This window comes from Grammomys surdaster, unplaced genomic scaffold (genome assembly GCF_004785775.1).
Source record: "Grammomys surdaster isolate TR1022 unplaced genomic scaffold, NIH_TR_1.0 125896, whole genome shotgun sequence".
Classification (NCBI taxonomy): Eukaryota; Metazoa; Chordata; class Mammalia; order Rodentia; family Muridae; genus Grammomys; species Grammomys surdaster.
The window spans coordinates 2648127-2668374 of NW_021620720.1; the positions used below are offsets into that span (position 1 = coordinate 2648127).

At 47.7% G+C, this 20248-nt stretch overlaps 1 protein-coding gene across 1 annotated transcript in view; it reads right to left on the reverse strand.

Moving 5' to 3' along the window:
• The window catches only part of Ankdd1a (ankyrin repeat and death domain containing 1A), a 21915-nt gene extending 7831 nt beyond the window's left edge, over positions 1-14084 (reverse strand). The window contains exons 1-9 of the mRNA XM_028752384.1: positions 14051-14084; positions 10417-10520; positions 8028-8156; positions 5861-5959; positions 3317-3421; positions 2635-2733; positions 1452-1550; positions 832-930; positions 400-498 (exon numbers count right to left, since the gene is read on the reverse strand). Coding sequence (XP_028608217.1) covers positions 400-498; positions 832-930; positions 1452-1550; positions 2635-2733; positions 3317-3421; positions 5861-5959; positions 8028-8156; positions 10417-10520; positions 14051-14084 — 867 coding nt within the window. The remainder of the gene's footprint in view (positions 1-399; positions 499-831; positions 931-1451; positions 1551-2634; positions 2734-3316; positions 3422-5860; positions 5960-8027; positions 8157-10416; positions 10521-14050) is intronic.
• Between the last annotated feature and the right edge of the window lie 6164 nt (positions 14085-20248).

Consider the following 20248-nt stretch of genomic DNA (forward strand, 5'->3'; position numbering starts at 1 on the left):
ATACACACACACAAACACATATACACACATGCAAACACATACACACACACAAACATACACACACACACACAAACACATACACACACACAAACACATACACACACATGCAAACACACACACACTTTAAATAAAGAGAAAAAGAAAGAATATAACTAAGTGGCTGGATCTGCAAAAATTAAAGACTTCCAGTTGTAGTTAATTCAACTGGGAGGATGGCCAAGCTTGGTTTCAACCCTGCTGCTGACAAAACATCAGAACATGACATGTCACCATTCCTTCTTCCCTGCCCCACCCTAACCCCACCCTGGGGCTGGAAGTGCCTGGTGCTCCCTCCTGTGCTTAATTAACACAGTTACGGGACTGCTGTGTGGAGCCTTTCAATCCAGGCCCAATGATTACCTTGTCAGCCACATTTGTGCACCCTCCTGCCTCGATGAGTGCCCGGGACATGTCTTCAGAGCCACAGAGGGCTGCGTAGTGGAGGCAGCTCAGCCCTTTCTAGAGAGAAACAGGCATCAGGGCAATTTTCCGAGTCGCTTTCATGTGGGTGCGACAAGGCACCTTGAGATTCGTATCCCCCTCAAGTCTCATGGCGGGAGACATCTGTGATTTGCCCAGGCCTTGTGGCTTGCAAAGAGCCCACTGTGGCCTTTACCACAGTGACTTTCGTTAGGCCACATAGCGAAGCCACGAAGAAGCCAAGACCAAGACCCAGGATGACTGCCTTAAAGCCTCTATTCACAGAACATTTAGGAATCAGCTATTTCCGGTTGCCATACGGTAGCTAGTAGCCTGGGGAAGGAAGCCATCAGTCTCAGGAGGGCTGGGTACCTGGGTGAGGGCATTCACGTTGCTCCCAGCTCTGAGAAGAAGCATCACACAGTCTGTGTGGATCCCTTCAGTGGCTGCATGCAAAGCAGTCAGGCCTTCCTAAAACACACAGGGAGGGGATGAATGGAGACTGGGGAAGTTGAAGCCAAACCTATGAAGGACACACGCCTCTGTTCTGGCCCTTTGAGCTCTCAACCACCTACTAATGAGGACAAGAGTCTTGGTTACCTGTGACTTCTGAGCCCACACTGATGGTCTGTGTGGAATGCTGTCATCAACTGACACCATGCTGTCATCAATACCTCAGTCCATGTGCTTTTTGTCCTTTAAGTCAGCTCACCCTCACCAGTCTAGTCCCTCCTATGTCAGAAAGTCATTCCTGACCATCTGGGTGGTGGCAACTTCTCATGTTTGACAATCCAACCTATCTGGCTCTCTGCTCAACCAGGTTCCTGGGTTTCTGCTCACCTCCTCCTGGTAAGTGTCACTGTGAGAAAATGCCCTCAGCTTCCTGCTCCAGATCACTACCAAGACAAAGTCACACTGCACCACAGGCTGGGGCCTCCTCAAAGACAGAGAGCATCTCACCTGTCTGTGTGTGTCCCCAGCTGATGACTCACCGTGTTTTGTTCTTCCAGATCTAGCCCAATGTCCACAAGTCTCTGTAGCACATCCATGTGGCCCTGGCTGGCAGCCAGGTGCAGGGCTGTGTTTCCACCCTGCAGGAAGAAGACTGTTTGAAAGGTCCACAGATACAGGGTCCCCAAATACGTATGTCAGTATATCAGAGAACCCCCATTAGAGCTGCCCCCCCCCCACTTTACAGGCACAGAAGTTAAGGCCCAGAGTGACATGTTAAGAATTACAGATCAAGTCTGACAAGCGTCATCCCTGTGCACTGCCAAAAGGCACAACCAGGAGCATTCTCAAGACCTGGTCCTCCACACACACTTCTTCGTTATGATTCAAGGCAGGTTCAATTAGGGCTGGGAATGTAGCTCAGTTGGCAGAGTGATTGTCTAGCATGCACAAGGTCCTAGGTTCAATCCTCAGGAGTATATAAACCAGGCATGGCAGTGCTACCTATAAACCCAGTGCTTGGGATATAGGGGCAGGAGGATAAAAAGTTTCAGATACGCCAGGTGGTGGTGGCTCACGCTTTTAATCCCAGCACTTGGGAGGCAGAGGCAGGCGGATTTCTGAGTTCGAGGCCAGCCTGGTCTACAGAGTGAGTTTCAGGACAGCCAGGACTACATAGAGAAACCCTGTCTCGAAAAAACAAACAAAAAACACAAAAAAGTTTCAGATACATACTAAACTTGAAGCCAGCCTGGACTATATGAGACTGTCTCAAAGAAAGAAAGAGGATGGAGGAGAGAAAGAGAGAAAAAGAAAAGAAATTTCACCTTGGATATCTTATACCCTGCCAGCTAGCTCACATGCCCTGAAGTACCCACTGGAAGAAATCAGACAGATGACACATTCTGGCCTTTTGGGACCTTTCCCTCTATCAGAACTCAAATCAGAAGTAAGCTGGAGAGATGGTTCAGTAGTAAGAGTACTTGTTGCTCTTCCAGAGTGCCTGGGTTCAATTCCCAGCACCTACATGGTGCCTCATAACCATCTGACACCCTCTTCTGATTTCTGAGGGCACCAGGCATGCTCTCAGAAAAAGCATGCATACACATAACAAAAATCTGAGAAGAGAAACAAGGAGTAAGATCTTGAAGGTACCAGGACCAAGAAGGTACAGGGTGGCTGTTGCCTGGTCAGGAGTTTTAGTGTCACTCTCTGCCACCATACCTTGTCCTTGACACTGTGGTCACAGCCAGAGCCCACGAGGAAGTCCAGAGCATCCAGCTGTCCATGCTCAGCAGCTCTGTGAAATGCTGTCCTTCCCAGCTGGCCGGAAGGTGAGGGACAGTGAGCGTCCTCACACAGCCAAAGCACACACCTACAGTGGCCCTGCCTTCTGCTTTCCTCATCTCTCTGTGCTTGCAGCTGCCTCTCCCATTCCATTCCCCCTGCCACCTCTTACCTAACCTCAGCTTCTGAACAACAGCTCCTTTGTTGGGAGAAGCTCCCCCTTCTATTGCAGCCCTCCAGTGGCTCCCTGCTGCCTGCCACCAGAAGACACCTTCAGAGGTCTTTCCTGCCCTTAAAATTCCAAGGACGCTTTCCACCCCTTTCCAATAACTCTAAATCTCTCCCTCCCTAAATGACCCCTTTCTCTGACTTGTTTAGTCATTCATGGAAGTGAGAGTCAATCATGTTCTGTTTTCATCCCACCCATTCAGGTTCCCTCTAGGGACACTCAAGGTAGAGTACAATTTTTCTAGCTGATCAAAGAATGCACTCCAGATGTGCAGTACTCTAGTAGAACCTCAGCCAGTAAGATCCGTCAGCAATGCCCCAACTAATGGGTACATTCGGTAAGTCCCAGCCAATGGAAGAGTTGAATGGATGGCTTCGCCATGGATCTTACCTTGTCTGCATGGTCCAAGGCCACGTCTTCCAGATCTTCCATGACGAAGGCCAGCATAGGCATGTGGCCTTTCTGAGCAGCACAGTGTAGTAAGGTCAAGCCATCCTGGAAACAAGCCCAGGAGGGAACCCTGGAGTCTGTGAAGGGAAACCCTTCTCATACACTACCTGTCACCCAGCACACATGGCAACAATGCTGTCAATGATGAACAGAGAGCTAGGCATGACCAGTAAGGCTTCAGGATGCCGGAAGCCAAAGCCTGGCTCCATGCTCATCAGCTCTGGTTTGGGGCCAGTTGCCTTTACCTCTCTGAGTCTGCATTTATGCACACACTGCGTCAGTGCAGGTCAGAGCACAGGGGAAGTATATATGCGTCTCTAGCTGGCCTGGAACTCATTCTGTACACCAAGCTGGCCTCAAACCCATAGATATCCTCCTGCTTCTGCCTCCCAAGTGTTGTGATTGAAGGTTTTTCTCTATCATGCACGACTAGGAAACATTTTATAAACAGAAAAAAAAATCCAGACTGTAAGGTGAGATCACAAGAACATCCTACTGAAAAATTGTGTGAGAATTCTAGGCACCGGCCTCCTTCATACAGCTACAAATGAAGAAGCCGATGACAGAGCTGGAGAGATGGCTCAGCAGTTAAGAGCAGGCTGCTCCTACAAAAGATCTGAGTTCAATCCCCAGTACCCACATCAAATGGCTCACACCTGTTTGTAACTCCAATTCAAGGGGATCATCTGGCCTCTTAGGGTACCTAAATGCATGTTTTGCATATAAACTCATGCAGGCACACACTAGGGCAGACACACACACACATACAAATGAAGCAAAAAAATGAAGCCATTAGTAGGGTGCTCAGTATAAAATTACTAAAACTGACCTCCTAATCTCCCAGGGAGAACAAAGGCCAGATGTGCTAGGCAGGATCTGGAGACAAGAGGTCTCTGAGAGGGAGGGGGGAGTAGGAAGAGAGAGGTCTTTTGAGTGATATTTAATTTCCTGAGTGATATCTAAATGGAGGAGACTTACAAAAGACCCAGGATTTCCACTCCTGGCTGCATTAAGGTTGTAGTACCTGGAGTGCTGTTTGTCCTTTTAAAAAGTATTTTTAGAGCTCAGCATTTAAACAAGATGACTTGTTGCTCTTACAGAGGTCCCAGGTTCCCATCACCCACACGGTGGTTCACAGGATGCCTAAAATGGGTGAGTAGGGCCACATTTCTTCTAAAGGCTCAGAGAGAAGGTTCAGTTAGGGTTACTGGAGTTACAAACAGTTGTGAACGGCCATGTGCGTGCAGGGGATTGAACTTCCAGCCTCAGCTTCCTTTGTTAGCTGTCTCTTTCTAGTTCCCCATGTGAACTCCTGTGATCATAGGGGGCTCAAGTGGATAACCCAGGAAAAACAACCTTCCCACTTCAAGATCTATAATCTCATTTGCAAAATGCCTTTTGTCAATTAGATCCCGTGAGTTCATAGGTCTGAGATTGGAATACAAACATCTTTTAGAGGTGTTTGGCACCATAAAAGGAAACCAATTTGGGGACAGGGCTCAGTAGATAGAGTTCTAGCTTAGCATACACAGGTCCTGGTTTCCATCCCAAGCACAGAACAAACAAGATGTGGAGGCATGCACCTGTAATCCCTGAACTGAACATGGATGGAGGCAAGAGGCTCATCCTCAGATACATGAGCAGTTCAAAGAAAGCCTGGGCTATATGAATCCCAGTGGAGGGTATTCCAAGCACCCAGATTTGTGGGACCCTGCTTTCTTTCTTTATCTCTTTCTCCCTTTCTCACTTTCTTTTCTTTTTTTTTGTTTTGTTTTTGTTTTTCGAGACAGGGTTTCTCTGTGTAGCTCTGGCTGTCCTGGAACTCACTCTGTAGACCAGACTGGCCTGGAACTCAGAAATCCACCTGCCTCTGCCTCCCAAGTGCTGGGATTAAAGGTGTGGGCCACCACCGTCCGGCATAGGGACCCTGCTTTCTTAAGTCACTCACACACCAAGTACTGAAGGAGGCCAGGTCCCTAAGGGGCCAGCTCCCACCCAGCCTGGGACACTATGCTCACTACTCATCTTGCTTCTCCAATTACTTCAAGGTATGTAGGAATGCCCCCATTTCCAAATGGGAAACAAGCTTGGGTGATAAAGTAACCACCCAAGATCTAAGAGTTGGTATCCAGGATTCCGATCCTTCCATCAGGCCACCCAAAGGATGAGAAGGGTAGAGTCTGACAGAAGACCTAAGGAAGACTCCCCTGTCGAAGCTCATCTTCCCAATGGCCCTGTAGAGTATTGGGCAGATCCCCAGCTGTAAATATGGAAAGCAGCTGACCAGACAGTGGAGAATTTCCACCCCAGAGCAGGGAAGGGTATAACAACCAGATGAGAGTTACCTGATGAAAACACCCGTTCTTTCTCCAGCCTAGGGGGGCTCTGCTCAGTGGGGACTGAAGGTTCCAGAAGGCCAGGCAAGCTGCCACAGGCAGAAGCAGGTGGGAAACAGAGGGGCCAGGGCTGTCACCTGAGGCTTACCTTGCTTTCACAGTGGACCTTGGCCCCAGCATTGACCAGGATCTGTACAATCTGCAAGTGGCCAAACCAGGCAGACAGGAGGAGTGCGGTCATCCCAAACTGGGGGAGAGGACACAGGCGGTGAGGAGAAAGGGAGGAGGCAGAGGCATGGCTGTGGCTACATGACCAAACCATTCCTCTATAGGTATAGATCAGAGCCTCAAGCTTCAGACACTTAAAAACCAGAAAATTTTGTTGGCTTTTTAAACAGATTTATTTATGTTGTTTTACATGTATTAAGGTTTTGCCTGTATATGTATACTACGTACCTGCCTGGCACCAGAGGAGGCTAGAAGAAGGTATCAGATCTCCTGGGACTGGATTTACAGATGGTTGTGAGCCACAGTGTGGTTTCTAGGAATCAAACCTGGGTCCTTTGTAAGAGCAACAAATGCTCTTAACCGCCAAGCCATATCTGCAGCCCCAGGTTAGCTGTTATTAAACCAGAGGCTGATAGACAATTGGAAACTTTCTTTTGCTAGATAGAGCCTAAAAATAAGACAGGTGCCATACACTTTCATCGGTACTTCAATAGAAGAACCATTGAAAATAAAATGTTTGTCTGGGCAGTGGTGGCGCACGCCTGTAATCCCAGCACTTGGGAGGCAGAGGCAGGCGGATTTCTGAGTTTGAAGCCAGCCTGGTCTACAGAGGGAGTTCCAGGACAGCCAGGGCTAAACAGAGAAACCCTGTCTCGAACCTCACCCCACCCCACCCCCAAAAAATAAAATGTCTGGCGAGAACAGATCTCCAGTTTGTTTGGAATTTTTTAAATTTTGCTTTGTTGTGTTTGAGATAGGTTCATATGTGGCCCAGGCTAGCCTTAAGCATGGCTAATGATGACTTTAACCTCCTGATCCTCAGACAACCTCTCAAATGAAGTCTGAGGTGTGTGTCACTATGTGACGCTTATATTGATTGTGTGTGCACATAGTGGAGCACATATGGAGGTGCCCTGAGCCCTATCCTTCCACATTTCTATGGCTTCCAGGTATTGATGGCTGAATTTAGGTTCCCAGGCTTGCATAGCACCTACCTTCACTCACTAAGTCATCACCTGCCTTTTGCTTGTTGGTTTACTTTAAGCTAGGGTCTCACTATACAGTCCTGGATGGTCTGGAAGGGACTATGTAAACCAGGTTGACTTCAAAGTCACAGAGATCCTCTGCCTCTCTGCCTCTCTGCCTCTCTGCCTCTCTGCCTCTCTGCCTCTCTGCCTCTCTGCCTCTCTGCCTCTCTGCCTCTCTGCCCTTGCCCCTGCCTCTGCCTCTAAAACGTTGGGATTAAATGTGTGTGATGCAGTGTCCAGTGGTTTCTTTCTTTCTTTATTTGGTTATTCAGTTTACATTTAGTTTGGGGACTAGTTGTGTAAACTGAGTTGGGGAAGTGCTTGCCTAGCAGGCATGAGATCCTGGTTATAATCCCCAACGTCTCATAAACTGGGCATAGAGGTGCACACCTACAGTCCTAGTTCTTTAGAGCTGTCAGGGAATGGAACACAAGCTCAAGGTCAGCTTTGAGTTTGAGGCTAGCTTGGGCTCCCTGAGACCTCTCTCTCTATGTTTTTTTCCATCCCCCACCCCCTACAGGTGAACCACAACTCCAACTCTGAGTTTTCATTCTTAAGTATACCCATATCAAATGTCACACTGTCAGACTCATCTCTTCTAAACCTGCAGAGGCAATTCCTTAGATCCTTTTTGCCCACCCCCCACCTCCATGCAGGGCACCAGCTACTCAGCTGCCCAGTATGCTCTAGGACACAGTTTCTTAGTAAGTTACCCATTAAGGTGCTGACCAGGGCAGAGCGCCATTGTCTCAGTATCACAGGAGACCCTCTTCTTGGGCCTTTTACTAATTAGGCCATTATTGATCCACGTGGTTATTTGTTCTACGGCTCACCAATCTCCCTCATCACATGGTGTCAAAAAGGACTAAAAATGTTCCCAGAATCGAAAGGTCATTTTATAATCACAAGCACTTTCTTCTTGTGTCAGGGGAAAGGGATGGGTCCAACGGCACTGGTCCCTGTCAGTCCCCAGGATCAACTTGGGTTCAGCCTATTATTTGTCTACACATCACTGTCAATTCCACCAATGACAACTGCTCACACCACACACACACAGACACACACACACACACACACACACCTCCCTACCGAGTCCACGTCGTCCACAGCAGCCCCGTGTTCCAGGAGCAGCCGCACAGCCTGCTCATGCCCAGCACCTGCAGCCCCATGTAGGGCCACTCTGCCCACCTGCCAGGAGGAGAAGAAAATTGTCACTATGCCCGACTGCCTGGCCTGCCCCCAGCACCCTCCCTACCAAGACAGCTGGCCTGCAGGGAGGAAGGGCTGTTGGTGGTTGTGCTGACCAGATGGCTGGGGACCCAGCCCTTCTTGGAGTTTCTTCTCCCTTACATGGTACAAATCATAAGATAAAATGACTGGGCCCATATTCACAGCTTCTCGCTGCTCTTGGAGTGGACCTACAAGACCCAGTGTGACCAGGCACTGCCCACCACACCCCACCAGCCACTGCTTCTCGAGGGGCCAGATGGTGTCCAGCTCCAAACCTTTCTTCCTACAGAAGCCACATGTGATCTAACATAGCTCTCAAAGTCCCCAAGGGAAACAGAGTGTCTGGTTCTTCCTTTACAGTGAGCTGACAGGGCCTGGCTGTCTGGCTTATTCTCCACCTCCCTGGGAGTTCATTCTAGTTTCTGGCCCTCAGTTCATCTGATCATTCTGGGCCGCCAACCTCCATCTGTGGAGTCCACTTCTCTGCCACCTCAGCTTATGAGAGGCACCAAACAGGAACTACTTTTCTGTGTAATCTCTGGAGACCTGACTTTTCTTCTTCAGAGCTTCTACCACGCTATCCCCTCTACCTAAAACACTATGCTTCACCTCACTTGAAGAAGCTTTCTGGGATATCTCCAGGTGGGACAAAGCCCTTGGACTCCTCCCTGTGCTTATAGGACAGTTTATCACCGTGGAAATGAGGTCATTGGTTTGCTGTCTTTGCTACCTCACCAGACTCTGTGAGTTCTGCTCTGTTCCCAGCACCTAGCACAGAGTAGTCCTTAGTGAATGAATGAATGAATGAATGAGCCAACACGTATGAGTAAATACATTGACTCAAAGGACAAGGACACTAATAAGTGTGTAAGTCAACATAACTAGTGAAACGATGGAGGATGGATGGATGGATGGATGGATGGATGGATGGATGGATGGACAAACAGACAAAGCCCTGACATCCTACAAGACCATGTTTCCCTGCAGGTACTTACTTGTCCAGGAGCTGAGACCAAAGCTTCAGTCACCAGCTACATGCTGCATGACCTAAAGTGACCTGCTTTTGCCCCATTGCACCTGCCTTGACCTATACACAGGGTCAATACTTCCTACTCTCCACATCTCTTCAGTGCTGAATGGCAGCCACCAAGCAGCTGGAGCACTCTGAAAACCAGAACACTGGAGACACACTCACAATTCTTGTTACTATTCCTATACCCAAAGCTGGGTCTGGAAGCTGAAGTCACGCCATGTCGCATCACCCCAGACGGTGCAGCTTCTGCTGGCAAGCATCTTGCACTCAAAACCTGCTACTCATGGCCTAGTATATCACCCAAGAAGTTCCTCAGAGCCAGAAATTCTGAGTCAGAGAGGGCCCGCCTGTGCCCTTCCCAGCCTTGAGCAGTCTGAACAGACCTTGCTTGCCACACAGGACCTTAACACCTAGGTGAATACAGCTGCTTTGTTTACACTTGCAACTTCTTGCAAGAACTTTGAAGAAGAGGCTGCCTGCTGAGCTTGCTTTGCAGCTGAAACCAAGAATGGACTCAGGTGGGCTTTCCCTATTTATACAAGAGCTGAATATTAAACTTTGAGCCTTGATCAGAAAACTTTTTCTTGGCTTCATGATTCTCTAACCTCTCTGTCCTTTTTTTCATTTCCAGCTCCCCTTTCAGGTGAACCCAGTCCCCAGTCCATCCGTGGCTGCAGGTGGCTACACCCATCCTGTATATCTGAGCCTCTTTAATGTCCACTTGGAAGACATGCTCCTCTCTCTATCTTCTTCCCCAGCAAGACCATGGACCCTACTGCTTTCCTGCCTGACTACCAGACTACCAAAATGGGCCTGTGCCTCCTCAGCTTTTCACACACAGTGGGGACAACAGGTATTAAGAAAGTCAAACCCAACTGCTGCTTCACACAAACTCCCTGGAGTCTGGAGTCTGGTCCCTCACAGACCCCAGAATCCTGTCTACCACACGTCTCCACCTTTGTCTTTTAGATGTGCCTTCCAGATGGGCCACACGGAATCATAGTCTGAGCTCTGGAATTGCCAAAGCCTGGCTTGGAATCCTAACCCTCAGGCCAGTTCAGGCAATGGACACAACACAGGCCCTCCCACAAGTCAATGCACACAATCACACCTCTTCTGGCGCAGTGACTTGTCCCACTGGGAGGCAGCACTGTCAGGTTGGCTGGTCAGTCGGTTCATACTCACATGGTTTCTAGCCCTGATGTTGACCCTCTTCTCAAACAGCTCCTTCATCCTCTCCACCTGATTCCAGCGTGAGGCCTCATGGAGCTGTCTCTCCAGGGGAAGCACTGAGGACAAAGTGGGGGTTGGGATGAGAGGAAGGACCCCCACACTCTTAGGGATGTGTTTAGGGATGGTTGGATCATTCCCAACCTTTGATGCAACCCGAGTTAGACAACAGTGCAGACTGAATGTGCTAACCTGAGGGAGACCAGAGGTGGAGTCTCCTGTTTTTAGACCTTCTTATCCCTCATTTCTCTTCTTCTTCTCTCCTTGCCCTTAATTTTAACTCTTTCACCTCCATGTCTGCTTTGCCTGGTTGGAAGATTCCCTTCTCTTCATTCTCTCTCCCTTTCAAAGCACCTTCAGGGCACAGGGAGATGGCTTGGGTAAGGTGTTTGCCTTGCAAAAGTGAGCACCTGAGCAATTGGTCTCAGATCCCTAGAACCCAATTTAAAAAGAAAACAGTGGACTCTCAAGATGAGCCAGAGAATAAAGATACTTGGTGCCAAGTAAGTTTGATACCCAGGACCTACATGGTAGAAAGAAAATATCTGCAAGTTGTCCTCTGACATCTACATGAGCACTCTGGTACAAACATACCTATATATGTGCAAAAGAAGTAAATAAAAATGTGCTTTAAAAGACTGGTCAAGCCGGGCAGTGGTGGCACACGCCTTTAATCCGAGCACTTGGGAGGCAGAGGCAGGTGGATTTCTGAGTTCGAGGCCAGCCTGGTCTACAGAGTGAGTTCCAGGTCAGCCAAGGGTACACAGAGAAACCCTGTCTAGAAAAACAAAAACAAAACAAAAAAAAAAAAGATGAGTCAAGGGCTGGAGAGATGGCTCAGCGGTTAAGAGCACTGGCTGCTCTTCCAGAGGCCCTGAGTTCAATTCCCAGCAACCACATGGTGGCTCACAACCATCTGTAATGGGATCTGATGCCCTCTTCTGGTGTGTCTGAAGACAGCTACAGTGCACTCACATACATGAAAATAAATAAATAAATAAATAAATAAATAAATAAATAAATAAATAAATAAAAGGCGGGTCAACAGTTAAGAGCATTTATGGCTCCTTCAGAGAATCTGAGTTTAGATCCCAGCAGCCATCTTGGAAGGCTCGCATCTGCTCATCACTCTAGCTTCAGGGGATCGACACTTCTGGTCTCTGCAGGCACCTACCCATGCACATAGTCACACACAGACACAGACATACATACAGAAAAAAAAAATCTATAAAAAGGAGTGGAGGTAGAGTGTGAGATGGCTCATTTGGTAAGGACATTTGCTACCAAGGATGACAGCCTAAACTCAATCCCTGAGACCCACATAGTGGAAGGAAAGAACTGACTCCCAAAAGTGTCCCCTGACCTCCACAAGCACATCATGAGTGCCTGTGCACACATAACACATAATCAATCAATCAATCAATCAATCAATCAATTAGTGTAAAAGAAAGCTTGAGATGGCTCAATAAAAGTGAAGGTGTTGGCATGCAAGCCAGACAACCTGAGTTCGATTCGCAGAGCTCATGTGAAGAGCTAACTGCAGTGGAGTGCGTATGTAGTTCTGCCATTAGATAGGCGGCAGAAAGAAAAGGATTGCCCAGAAGCTGGGAGGTCAGTCAGTCTGGAGTGTGCACCACAGTTTGGCAGTAACAGCAAAGGAGATGCCACCTCAAAAACAAGGTAGAAGAAGAGAATCAACTCCTGAAAGTTGTCCTCTGCCCTCTACACATGAGCCTGGTCCTTTGTGCATCCAGGGATAGATGGCTCAGTATCTTGTCAGGGAAGGTGTGCACTGAAGTGACAGAGTTAGACTGAAACCTTGCCTGCCCATGCTGCTCACCCCACACATCTCCAGCCTCAGCAATGCACACCAGGCTCTCTGACACCTGAGCTTTTATGAGCACTGGCTCCTCTGCTCAGAATCACACACCCTCAAGTTCACTGCTCTTCCTTTGGCTGGGAGAATCCTTAAGGATCCTTTGGCTCCAGCGGAACTCTGTCACCTCTCTGAAATAATCAGCACCTTGCTAGATGTACTGGCACACACCAGTAATTCCAGCACTTAGGAGATGAAGGAGGGTCAGGAGTTCAAGGACAGTGTCAGCAAGTTGAAATCCAATGTGAGCTACATGAGATCCTGTCTTATAAAAAGGTAGGGCTGAGGGGATGACCTGAAGAGATGGCTGAGTGCTTAAGTACAGTAGCTTCTCTTACAGAAAATTTGAGTTTGGTTACGAGTATCCACATCTGGTGACTGGTAATCGACTATAACTAAGGTCTAGGGGATCTGACACCCTCTTCTGGTTTCTTCAGGTACACATAAGCACACATAAAAATAACAAAGCAAGACACACATCTTTAATCCCAACACTTGGAGGGAGAGGTAGGCAAATCTACAGCCTAGTCTATATAGTGAATTCAAAGACACCCCCCAGGAATGCACTGTGAGAATTTGTCAATAATAATAAATAATAATAATAATTAAAAGCCACACTTAAGCTTAAGGGATCCCAGTGCCTATTTCTCATTCATCTGGACAGATGGTAACAACTGCCTTCAGCATTTTGAAATCCAGTAGGCAGGAATATGGGGATTTGAGAAAGCACTACCGGGTTCAGTGGTCAGGGCTCAGCCTGGGCAGCAGGACTAAGACTTCTCAAAGGTGATGATGGACCAGTTCTCTTTCCTATCCCGGGCAGGGCACCAAAGGTCTCCCAGGAGAGCGTTGTGGGAAGCGACATGCATGCTTCCCACACATTTAGAGGTCCTGGTTCTAGGTACATTCTGAAAGAGGCATCAAAGTTCCTTATCTCATTCAGGGATAGTGCTAACCACAGCACTTCTTTCCTAGATCCTGGTTTCTCCTTTGATATGGTGTCTACACCCCATTTTATTCTGAGTGAACTGGGATCTTTAAGTGTTTGCTTTGGTGGTGGTGGCAGCGGCTGACAGGGTCTCGTGTAGCCCAGGTGGCCTTGGACTGCCTGTGTAGCCAAGGATGGAAGACGATGTGGAATTCCTGGTCCTCCTGCCTCTACTTCCCCACTGCTAGGATTACGAATGTGTACCACCATGCCTGGTTTTACATGGTACTTGGGACTGAACCCAAGGCCTTGTGCATATTAAACAAACATTCTACCGGCCGAACTGTGTGCACTCCTAGTCCTGATTTCAGCATTTCTACCAATATACAGTCACGTGACCTCACCCTCTCCCTCAGCTTTCTCATTTGAAAAAATGGAGATGGTAATAGGCCCAACCCGTATGGTAGCAAAGGTAGCAGACTGGCCTGACCTACTTTAAGGCCTGCCACACAAAGCAAGTTATTCTCAAGGATCGCTGTCACTCCCAGCTTGCTGCTTGCTGCGTTCAGGACACCCTGAGTCCTGTATGTGCAGCCACTGCACCCTACACCTGTGCAACATTCTTCTGTTTCTTCGGGAGCCACAGAGAAGACTGAGGCAGAGGTGTCCAGGCCAAGGGCCAGCCTCTCCCTGGGTCGCCCTCTGTGAACCTGGGGTCCTCCCACCAGGCCTCAGTTCTTCCCGCTTCCACGTCCCCCGCCCCCGCCAGCGCCACCGGGACTCACAGCCTTGGGTCTCCCAAGCCAGCTCCTCCTCCATCCTGCTGCTCCGAGCTCGTGCTTGGCGCTGAGTTGCCAGGGCGAGGAGAGCGCAGAGCCGGGAGCGCGCAGAGCGGGGGGAGTGGGCGGTGGAAGCTTCACATCTCTCAGTAGCCCCTTCTCGCTATCAGCTCATCCGTGAATCCGACTGGCGCAACCGCAGCTTCCACACCCCCTCCCCGCCCCCGCTCTGTGCCTTCAAGCTGCCCCAGGTCCCTGTGCGCGGCTCCCCTGGGACCCTCCCAACCTTGATGCCTCAATGGGCCCTTCCACTCTGGACACTTCAGACCCTACTACCCCACCAAGCCTACGGACATAGGACAAAAGATGTATTCACGATCAGAAAAATTGGGTTACAACAACGAGATATAAATTACATTATTTAGATTGGCCAAAACCAAACGCAAACAAGCAGAAACACGGAGAAAGTTGGAAGATGCCAGATGCCAGATGCCAGATGCCAGAGCAGACGGTGCAGCTGTCCCAGCGAGTGTGGTCTGCCGGTGGCAGCAGCCTAAGGTTGGCATTCTGGAATCCAGACTGCCAGAAAGGAGGGGAAAGACTTTTTAACCCGAAGGAAGTAAAATAAATCAAAGCTAAACAAATTAATGAAATTAACATTGTAAAAATTCCGCCAGCAAAATGAATCATTCTCCATGCTGCCTAAGAATCTAAAAAACTGCTTTTTCTTTCTGGGCACAACGTGCTTCCAATCCTTTCCCCTCAGCAGGCTACTTCCCTGCCATTTTTTTGGGAGACTGGCTGAAGTGTCAAATTCCCAGTGTTAACTGTACCACCAACACTTCTCCACGTTGACGTAGCCTTTAATTGTTAGAGCATGGTCACGATTTTAGAATTCCATGACAGTCAAATCACACTAGGCTTTGGGCCCGTTTCGCTGTAATTTAATATTAAAAAGAAATAAAACATTGGGGGGTTTTTCTCCTTTGTTTATTTGTTTTGTTTTGGTTTTTGTTTGTTTGTTTGTTTGTTTGTTTGTTTTTCGAGACAGAGTTTCTCTGTGTAGCCCAGGACCTCACTCTGTAGACCAGGCTGGCCTCGAATTCAGAAATTTACCTGCCTCTGCCTCCCAAGTGCTGGGATTAAAGGCGTGCGCCACCACTGCCCGGCTCCTTTGTCTATTTGTGTGTTTTGTCTGCTTCTGAGACCAAATTTAGCTTTGTTGTCCTGGCTGGTCTCCGACACAGGCTCATGTGATCTTTCACGTCGGCTTCTCTCCAGAATCAAGTGTATGTAGTCTCGCTGACTGTCCTGCAAGTTGCTGGGAAACCCTGGAGCCACCCATTACCTCCTGAAGAAGCTCAAAAATTCATACAGGCCAAAACTTATGAGCATGGCAGTATTTTATCTGTTGAGTTCTTTTGCTGCCCGTCTTCTTTGCTTCTCTGTGTGCTGTTCTTCGTTAGATGAGCAGAAGCATAAAAGGGAGGAAAGCAAGGAACGGAGGAGAGCGTGGAACAGTAAGATAGACTGCCCCCATGATGGGAGCCCAGGGCAGATGATTGTAGTTCCATATGTTTGTGTGATGTTTGGACACTACCCAGGTGTCTCTGGATTTTAGTCCCATCCTGTCCTTGCTGGAGGGGGGTGCTCTGACTGATGGCAAATGACCAGAAGATTTAGCTCAGCCCCAAAAGACTGCTCAGAATGACCCCTAGTCCCCAAATGCTCTGCTACGGAGCCTCCCTCTGGAGTAGATAAAGGTCTCTTTCCAAAGAGGGATGATTTTCGCCCCACCATGCTATTTAGAAATGATCAAACCTACAGAAAAGATAAAAGAATAGTGTTACATATTAACGTTTTTCCACATTTCAGATTTGAAGGCTTTTTAATTTTAAAAAATATATTTTATGTACATGAGTATTTTCCCTGCATGTAGCATTTTCCCTGTTGTGCACACGTGTAGTTTTCGCACTTAGGATGCAGAGTCTAGACTGGGCAGCATATCAAGTTCCAGGTCTGGCTACATAGTAAGGTTCTACCTGTAATAAATCTATCAATAAATGGATGAACACATAAATACATAAATAATTTCCACTATCAGCTGCAGCTCTGCACCCATTAACCATCTCCTCCCATGCCTCCCTCTCCTTGATCTCTCTAAACTGCAGGGATCACTATTTTGTCTCTGCTTTAAAAATCACCTTTGTATCTTACACATAAAAGTAAACACATGTATTTGCTTTTCTTTGCCTGGTTTATCACAAAGTCCTTTGGCTTTTTTCCCACCAGCCTACCCCAAACGCTTGGGATTCAACTCAGGGCCTCTCACACATGGTGGTCAAATGCTCTGCCACTGAGTTATATCCACAGCCCTTTCTTTTCCTTTAATCTATGAATCCCACCCTCTGCCCCCACCCCCACCCTTAACCCATCCTCTCTGTTGTCTGTCCTATAGACATCCCCACATTCCACCATCTGCATGCTGCCAGTCCTTCTCCACGGTGTCACTTGCTATGTTCCTATCTCCTGCATGTTTCCTTAATTTGGTGGCCCAATCTCAAGACTTGGTGGGCGTTTGGGAAGCTTTCTTTCACAGAAGTGGTATTCCATCAGAAGGTACTTCCTCTAGCTGTTTGTTGTTGGGTTTTGTTTGTTGTCGTTTTGTGGAGAGGGGCAGGGGGGAGGGTGGTTTTTGTTTTTGAGACAAGGTCTCCTGTCGCTCATGTTGGCCTCAAACTTCCTATGGAACCTGAGGATAAACTTGACCTCCTAAACAGAGCGACAGGGAGCAATTGGGTTCTGGGTTTATTTTTTTTCAAGAACCCTTACGGGTTCCGGAGGCAGAACCTGCTAGGACGGCTGAGCTCGGGTCCTCGACACAAGGGGGAGCCAGAGTCAGCAAAGCGTTGCGGCTTGCCAATACCGTAATATGTGTAGGCGTGCGCACTAGATCTGCCCTCAACACTGATAAGACAAGTTACTCGGGCCACAGGGACACAAGGGGGGAGATGGGATGGAGCTACAGTGTAACCTGACCCACTGGATCCAACCAGTGAGCTGAATCTACTGGTGAAGGATCCAAGTGGAGTCCAGAAGACAACTTGCAGGAATTCGTTCTTTCCTTCTACTACGTGTGCCTCGAGGATTAAATAGGTCCACTGGCTTGGCAGCAAGCGACCCGCTGAACCTATTTTTTGTTTTAACAGAGCCTCATGCAGTCCAGGCTGACCTTTATCTCAATTTGTAACCAAGTATGGCCTCAATGATCTTCCTGCCTCCACCTTTGAGCGAAACAAGGCCTGAGATTAGAGATATAGGTTCCAAAAATAAGCATGCACGTGATATACATACATATATGCAAGCAAACACTCACAGATATAACTTTAAATTTTTTTAAACTAAAAAAAATGATATTATTATTTAAATTTTATTAATATCATTAATATAGATCATAATTATATAATCTCATAATTATAATACGAATACATATACTGGCTAGTTTTATGCCAACTTGACACAAACTAGAGTCATTAGAGAGGAAGGAGCCTCAATAGAGAAGATGTCTCCAATGATTGGATTGTAGGCAACCCTGTACGGCATTTTCTCAATTAGTGATTGATGTGGAAGGGCCCAGCCCATTGTGGGTTGGGGACATTTTTGGGCTGAGGGTCCCGGGTTCCACATGTAAGTGGGCTGAGCAAGCCACAAAGAGCAAGCAGTTAAGCAACATCCCTCCAAACCCTCTGCATCCACTCCCGCCTCCAGGTTCCTGCCCTGTGTGAGTTCCTATTCTAAGCCAAATATATCCTTTCCTTCCCAAGTTGCTTTTTGGTCATGTTTCATCAGAGCAATAAAATTCCTAAGACAATACCTAAAACTGTTGTGAGAATTTGGTGACCCAGTGTTCTCTGGAGGTTCCTGGTATGTGGCATCTGCTAGATAGGACTGGTTTGCAGCCCTCACTGCCTCCCATATGCAGGATCTCAGCAGCAGGATCCTTACCCTAGATGAGCCTTTAGTCACAAAGGCAGTGACCGATTCATCCTTGTGTTCTTTCCCAGGTTGCTTTTGGGTCATGGTGTCACACAGCCTGGTAAGATTCAACCAAATTATGCTAAAGCTCATCAGAAAGAAATAAGTCTGTAAACACCAAGAATGTCAGGAAAACAAGAATGGTGGGAGGATGATGATGCCCACCTGGAACCTCTGGACAGATGCTGACAGAAAAAAAAGTTATTTGTTTATTTGTTTTTTCCAACATGGGGAACTTAACTTGATGGTAGTCTTTTTACTGAAGGGTGAAGGCTCAACCCCCATCCCTGGAAAAAGTAAAATAATGTACACACCCTTTATAACAATTCTCTCTAAGAATCTGTTTCTCAGGGCTGGAGAGACGGTTCAGTGGATAACATTGGCCACCCTTCCAAAGGACCAAAGTTGAAATCCCAGCACCTACATGGCAGTTTAATACTGTCTGTAATTCCAGTTCCAGGGGATCTGACACCCTCACACAGATATACACGGAGGCAAAATACTAACTAAAATTTTTAAAAAAAAAAAAAGAAAGAAAGAAAAAGAAAAAAACCCATGTCTCTACAGGTCGCTACCAGTGTCGGGGGGGGGGGGGGCCGGGATGTCTTGTTCTCTTTGTTGTTTTTTTGTTTGTTTGTTTTTTTAACTGCAGTAAAGAGCTGGAAACAATCCAAGCGTGCATCAGTAGAATGAACACATCCAAATAAACAGAGATGCAGCCACACCAGCCATGCTGGAAGACTGTTAAAGAGAAAGGAGTGGATCTGTGCTTGCTGGGGTTAGAACATCTTAGAGAGACGGAACTCAATGCAGGAAGTGTTGAAGGAGTCTTTTTTTCTCTCTCTCCCTTCCTTCCTTCCTTCCTTCCTTCCTTCCTTCCTTCCTTCCTTCCTTCCTTCCTTCCTTTCTTTCTTTCTTTCTTTTTCTTTCTTTCTTTCTTCCTCTGCCCTCTCCCTTTGACAGTCTCTATACACAACTGGCTGTCCTGGAATTCACTCTGTAGACCAGGCTAACCTCAAACTGAGATCCACCTGCCTCTGACTCCTTAGTGCTGGGCTTAAAGGCATGCACCACTATATTTGGATGGGGTTTTTTGTTTGTTTGATTTTGAGCTAGAACCAGTTATGTAAAATAGGTTGGCTTTGAACTGTGTCTAGTTGTGTGTACCTGTAATCTTAGAAGATGGAGGCAGGAGGATCAGAAGTTCAAGGTCATCCTGTCTCTGGCATAGCCAGACCTTGAATCAAAAAGAAACAAATTGGCTGGTCATTGTGGCCCATGCCCTTAATTCCAGTACTCAAGATGCGGAGGCATGTGGGTCTCTGTAAGTTCAAGGCCAGCTTGGTCTACAAAGAGAGTTCCAGGACAGCTAGGGCCACACATACAGAAACCTTGTCTCAGAAAAAAAAATAAAAAGAAATAAAAACATAAAAACAAACAAATAAGGGCTGGAGAGATGGTTCCACAGGAAAGAGCGCTCGTTGCTCTTGATGACTGGGTGCGGTACCCCAACGGTGGCTCACAAGCATCCGAAACTCCAGTTCCAAGGTATCTGACCACCAGGAACACATGTGTACACAGACATACATGCAGGCAAAATACTCATACACATGAAATAAATAAATCTTTCAAAATAAGTAGCTTAGGGCTTGCCAGGGTAAGGACAGACGGTGGGGAGAGGGGTAGAAACAAGGAGGATGGTGGAGGTGCTGGGGTATCCTAGGAGAGACAGCGGGGCTCAGAGGGCAACGTGAAAGAATACGGAGCTGATGTGGAGGCGGAAATAACAGGGTTTGCTGTGAGTGGGTGTCAGGAGGCAAGGGTGGCTTCAAGGCTTACGGTCTGCTGGCAGGATTGCTAGGTGTCATCCTTGTATCCACCCAGCCCCGTAGCTGTATCCTCTTTCTCTGGAGCGTGTGCATACACATACCCAGTACTGAGAGCTGTGTACTTCAGACCTATCTCCCTGGCAGGTCTGCAAATGCACCAGCCTTTCTAGGAAAGCATCCTGTCATGAGCCACAGTTGCCTCTAATTGTGGCTGGCTGCCTTCTGGTTCTAGTCTGGGGTGGGACATGGACTCAGCCTGTTGAGTACTAAGAAAAGAACCTATGCCTGATTCCCAGAGGCTGTCCCAGGAAGACGGCTGCTGCATTAGTGTTCTGCTTCT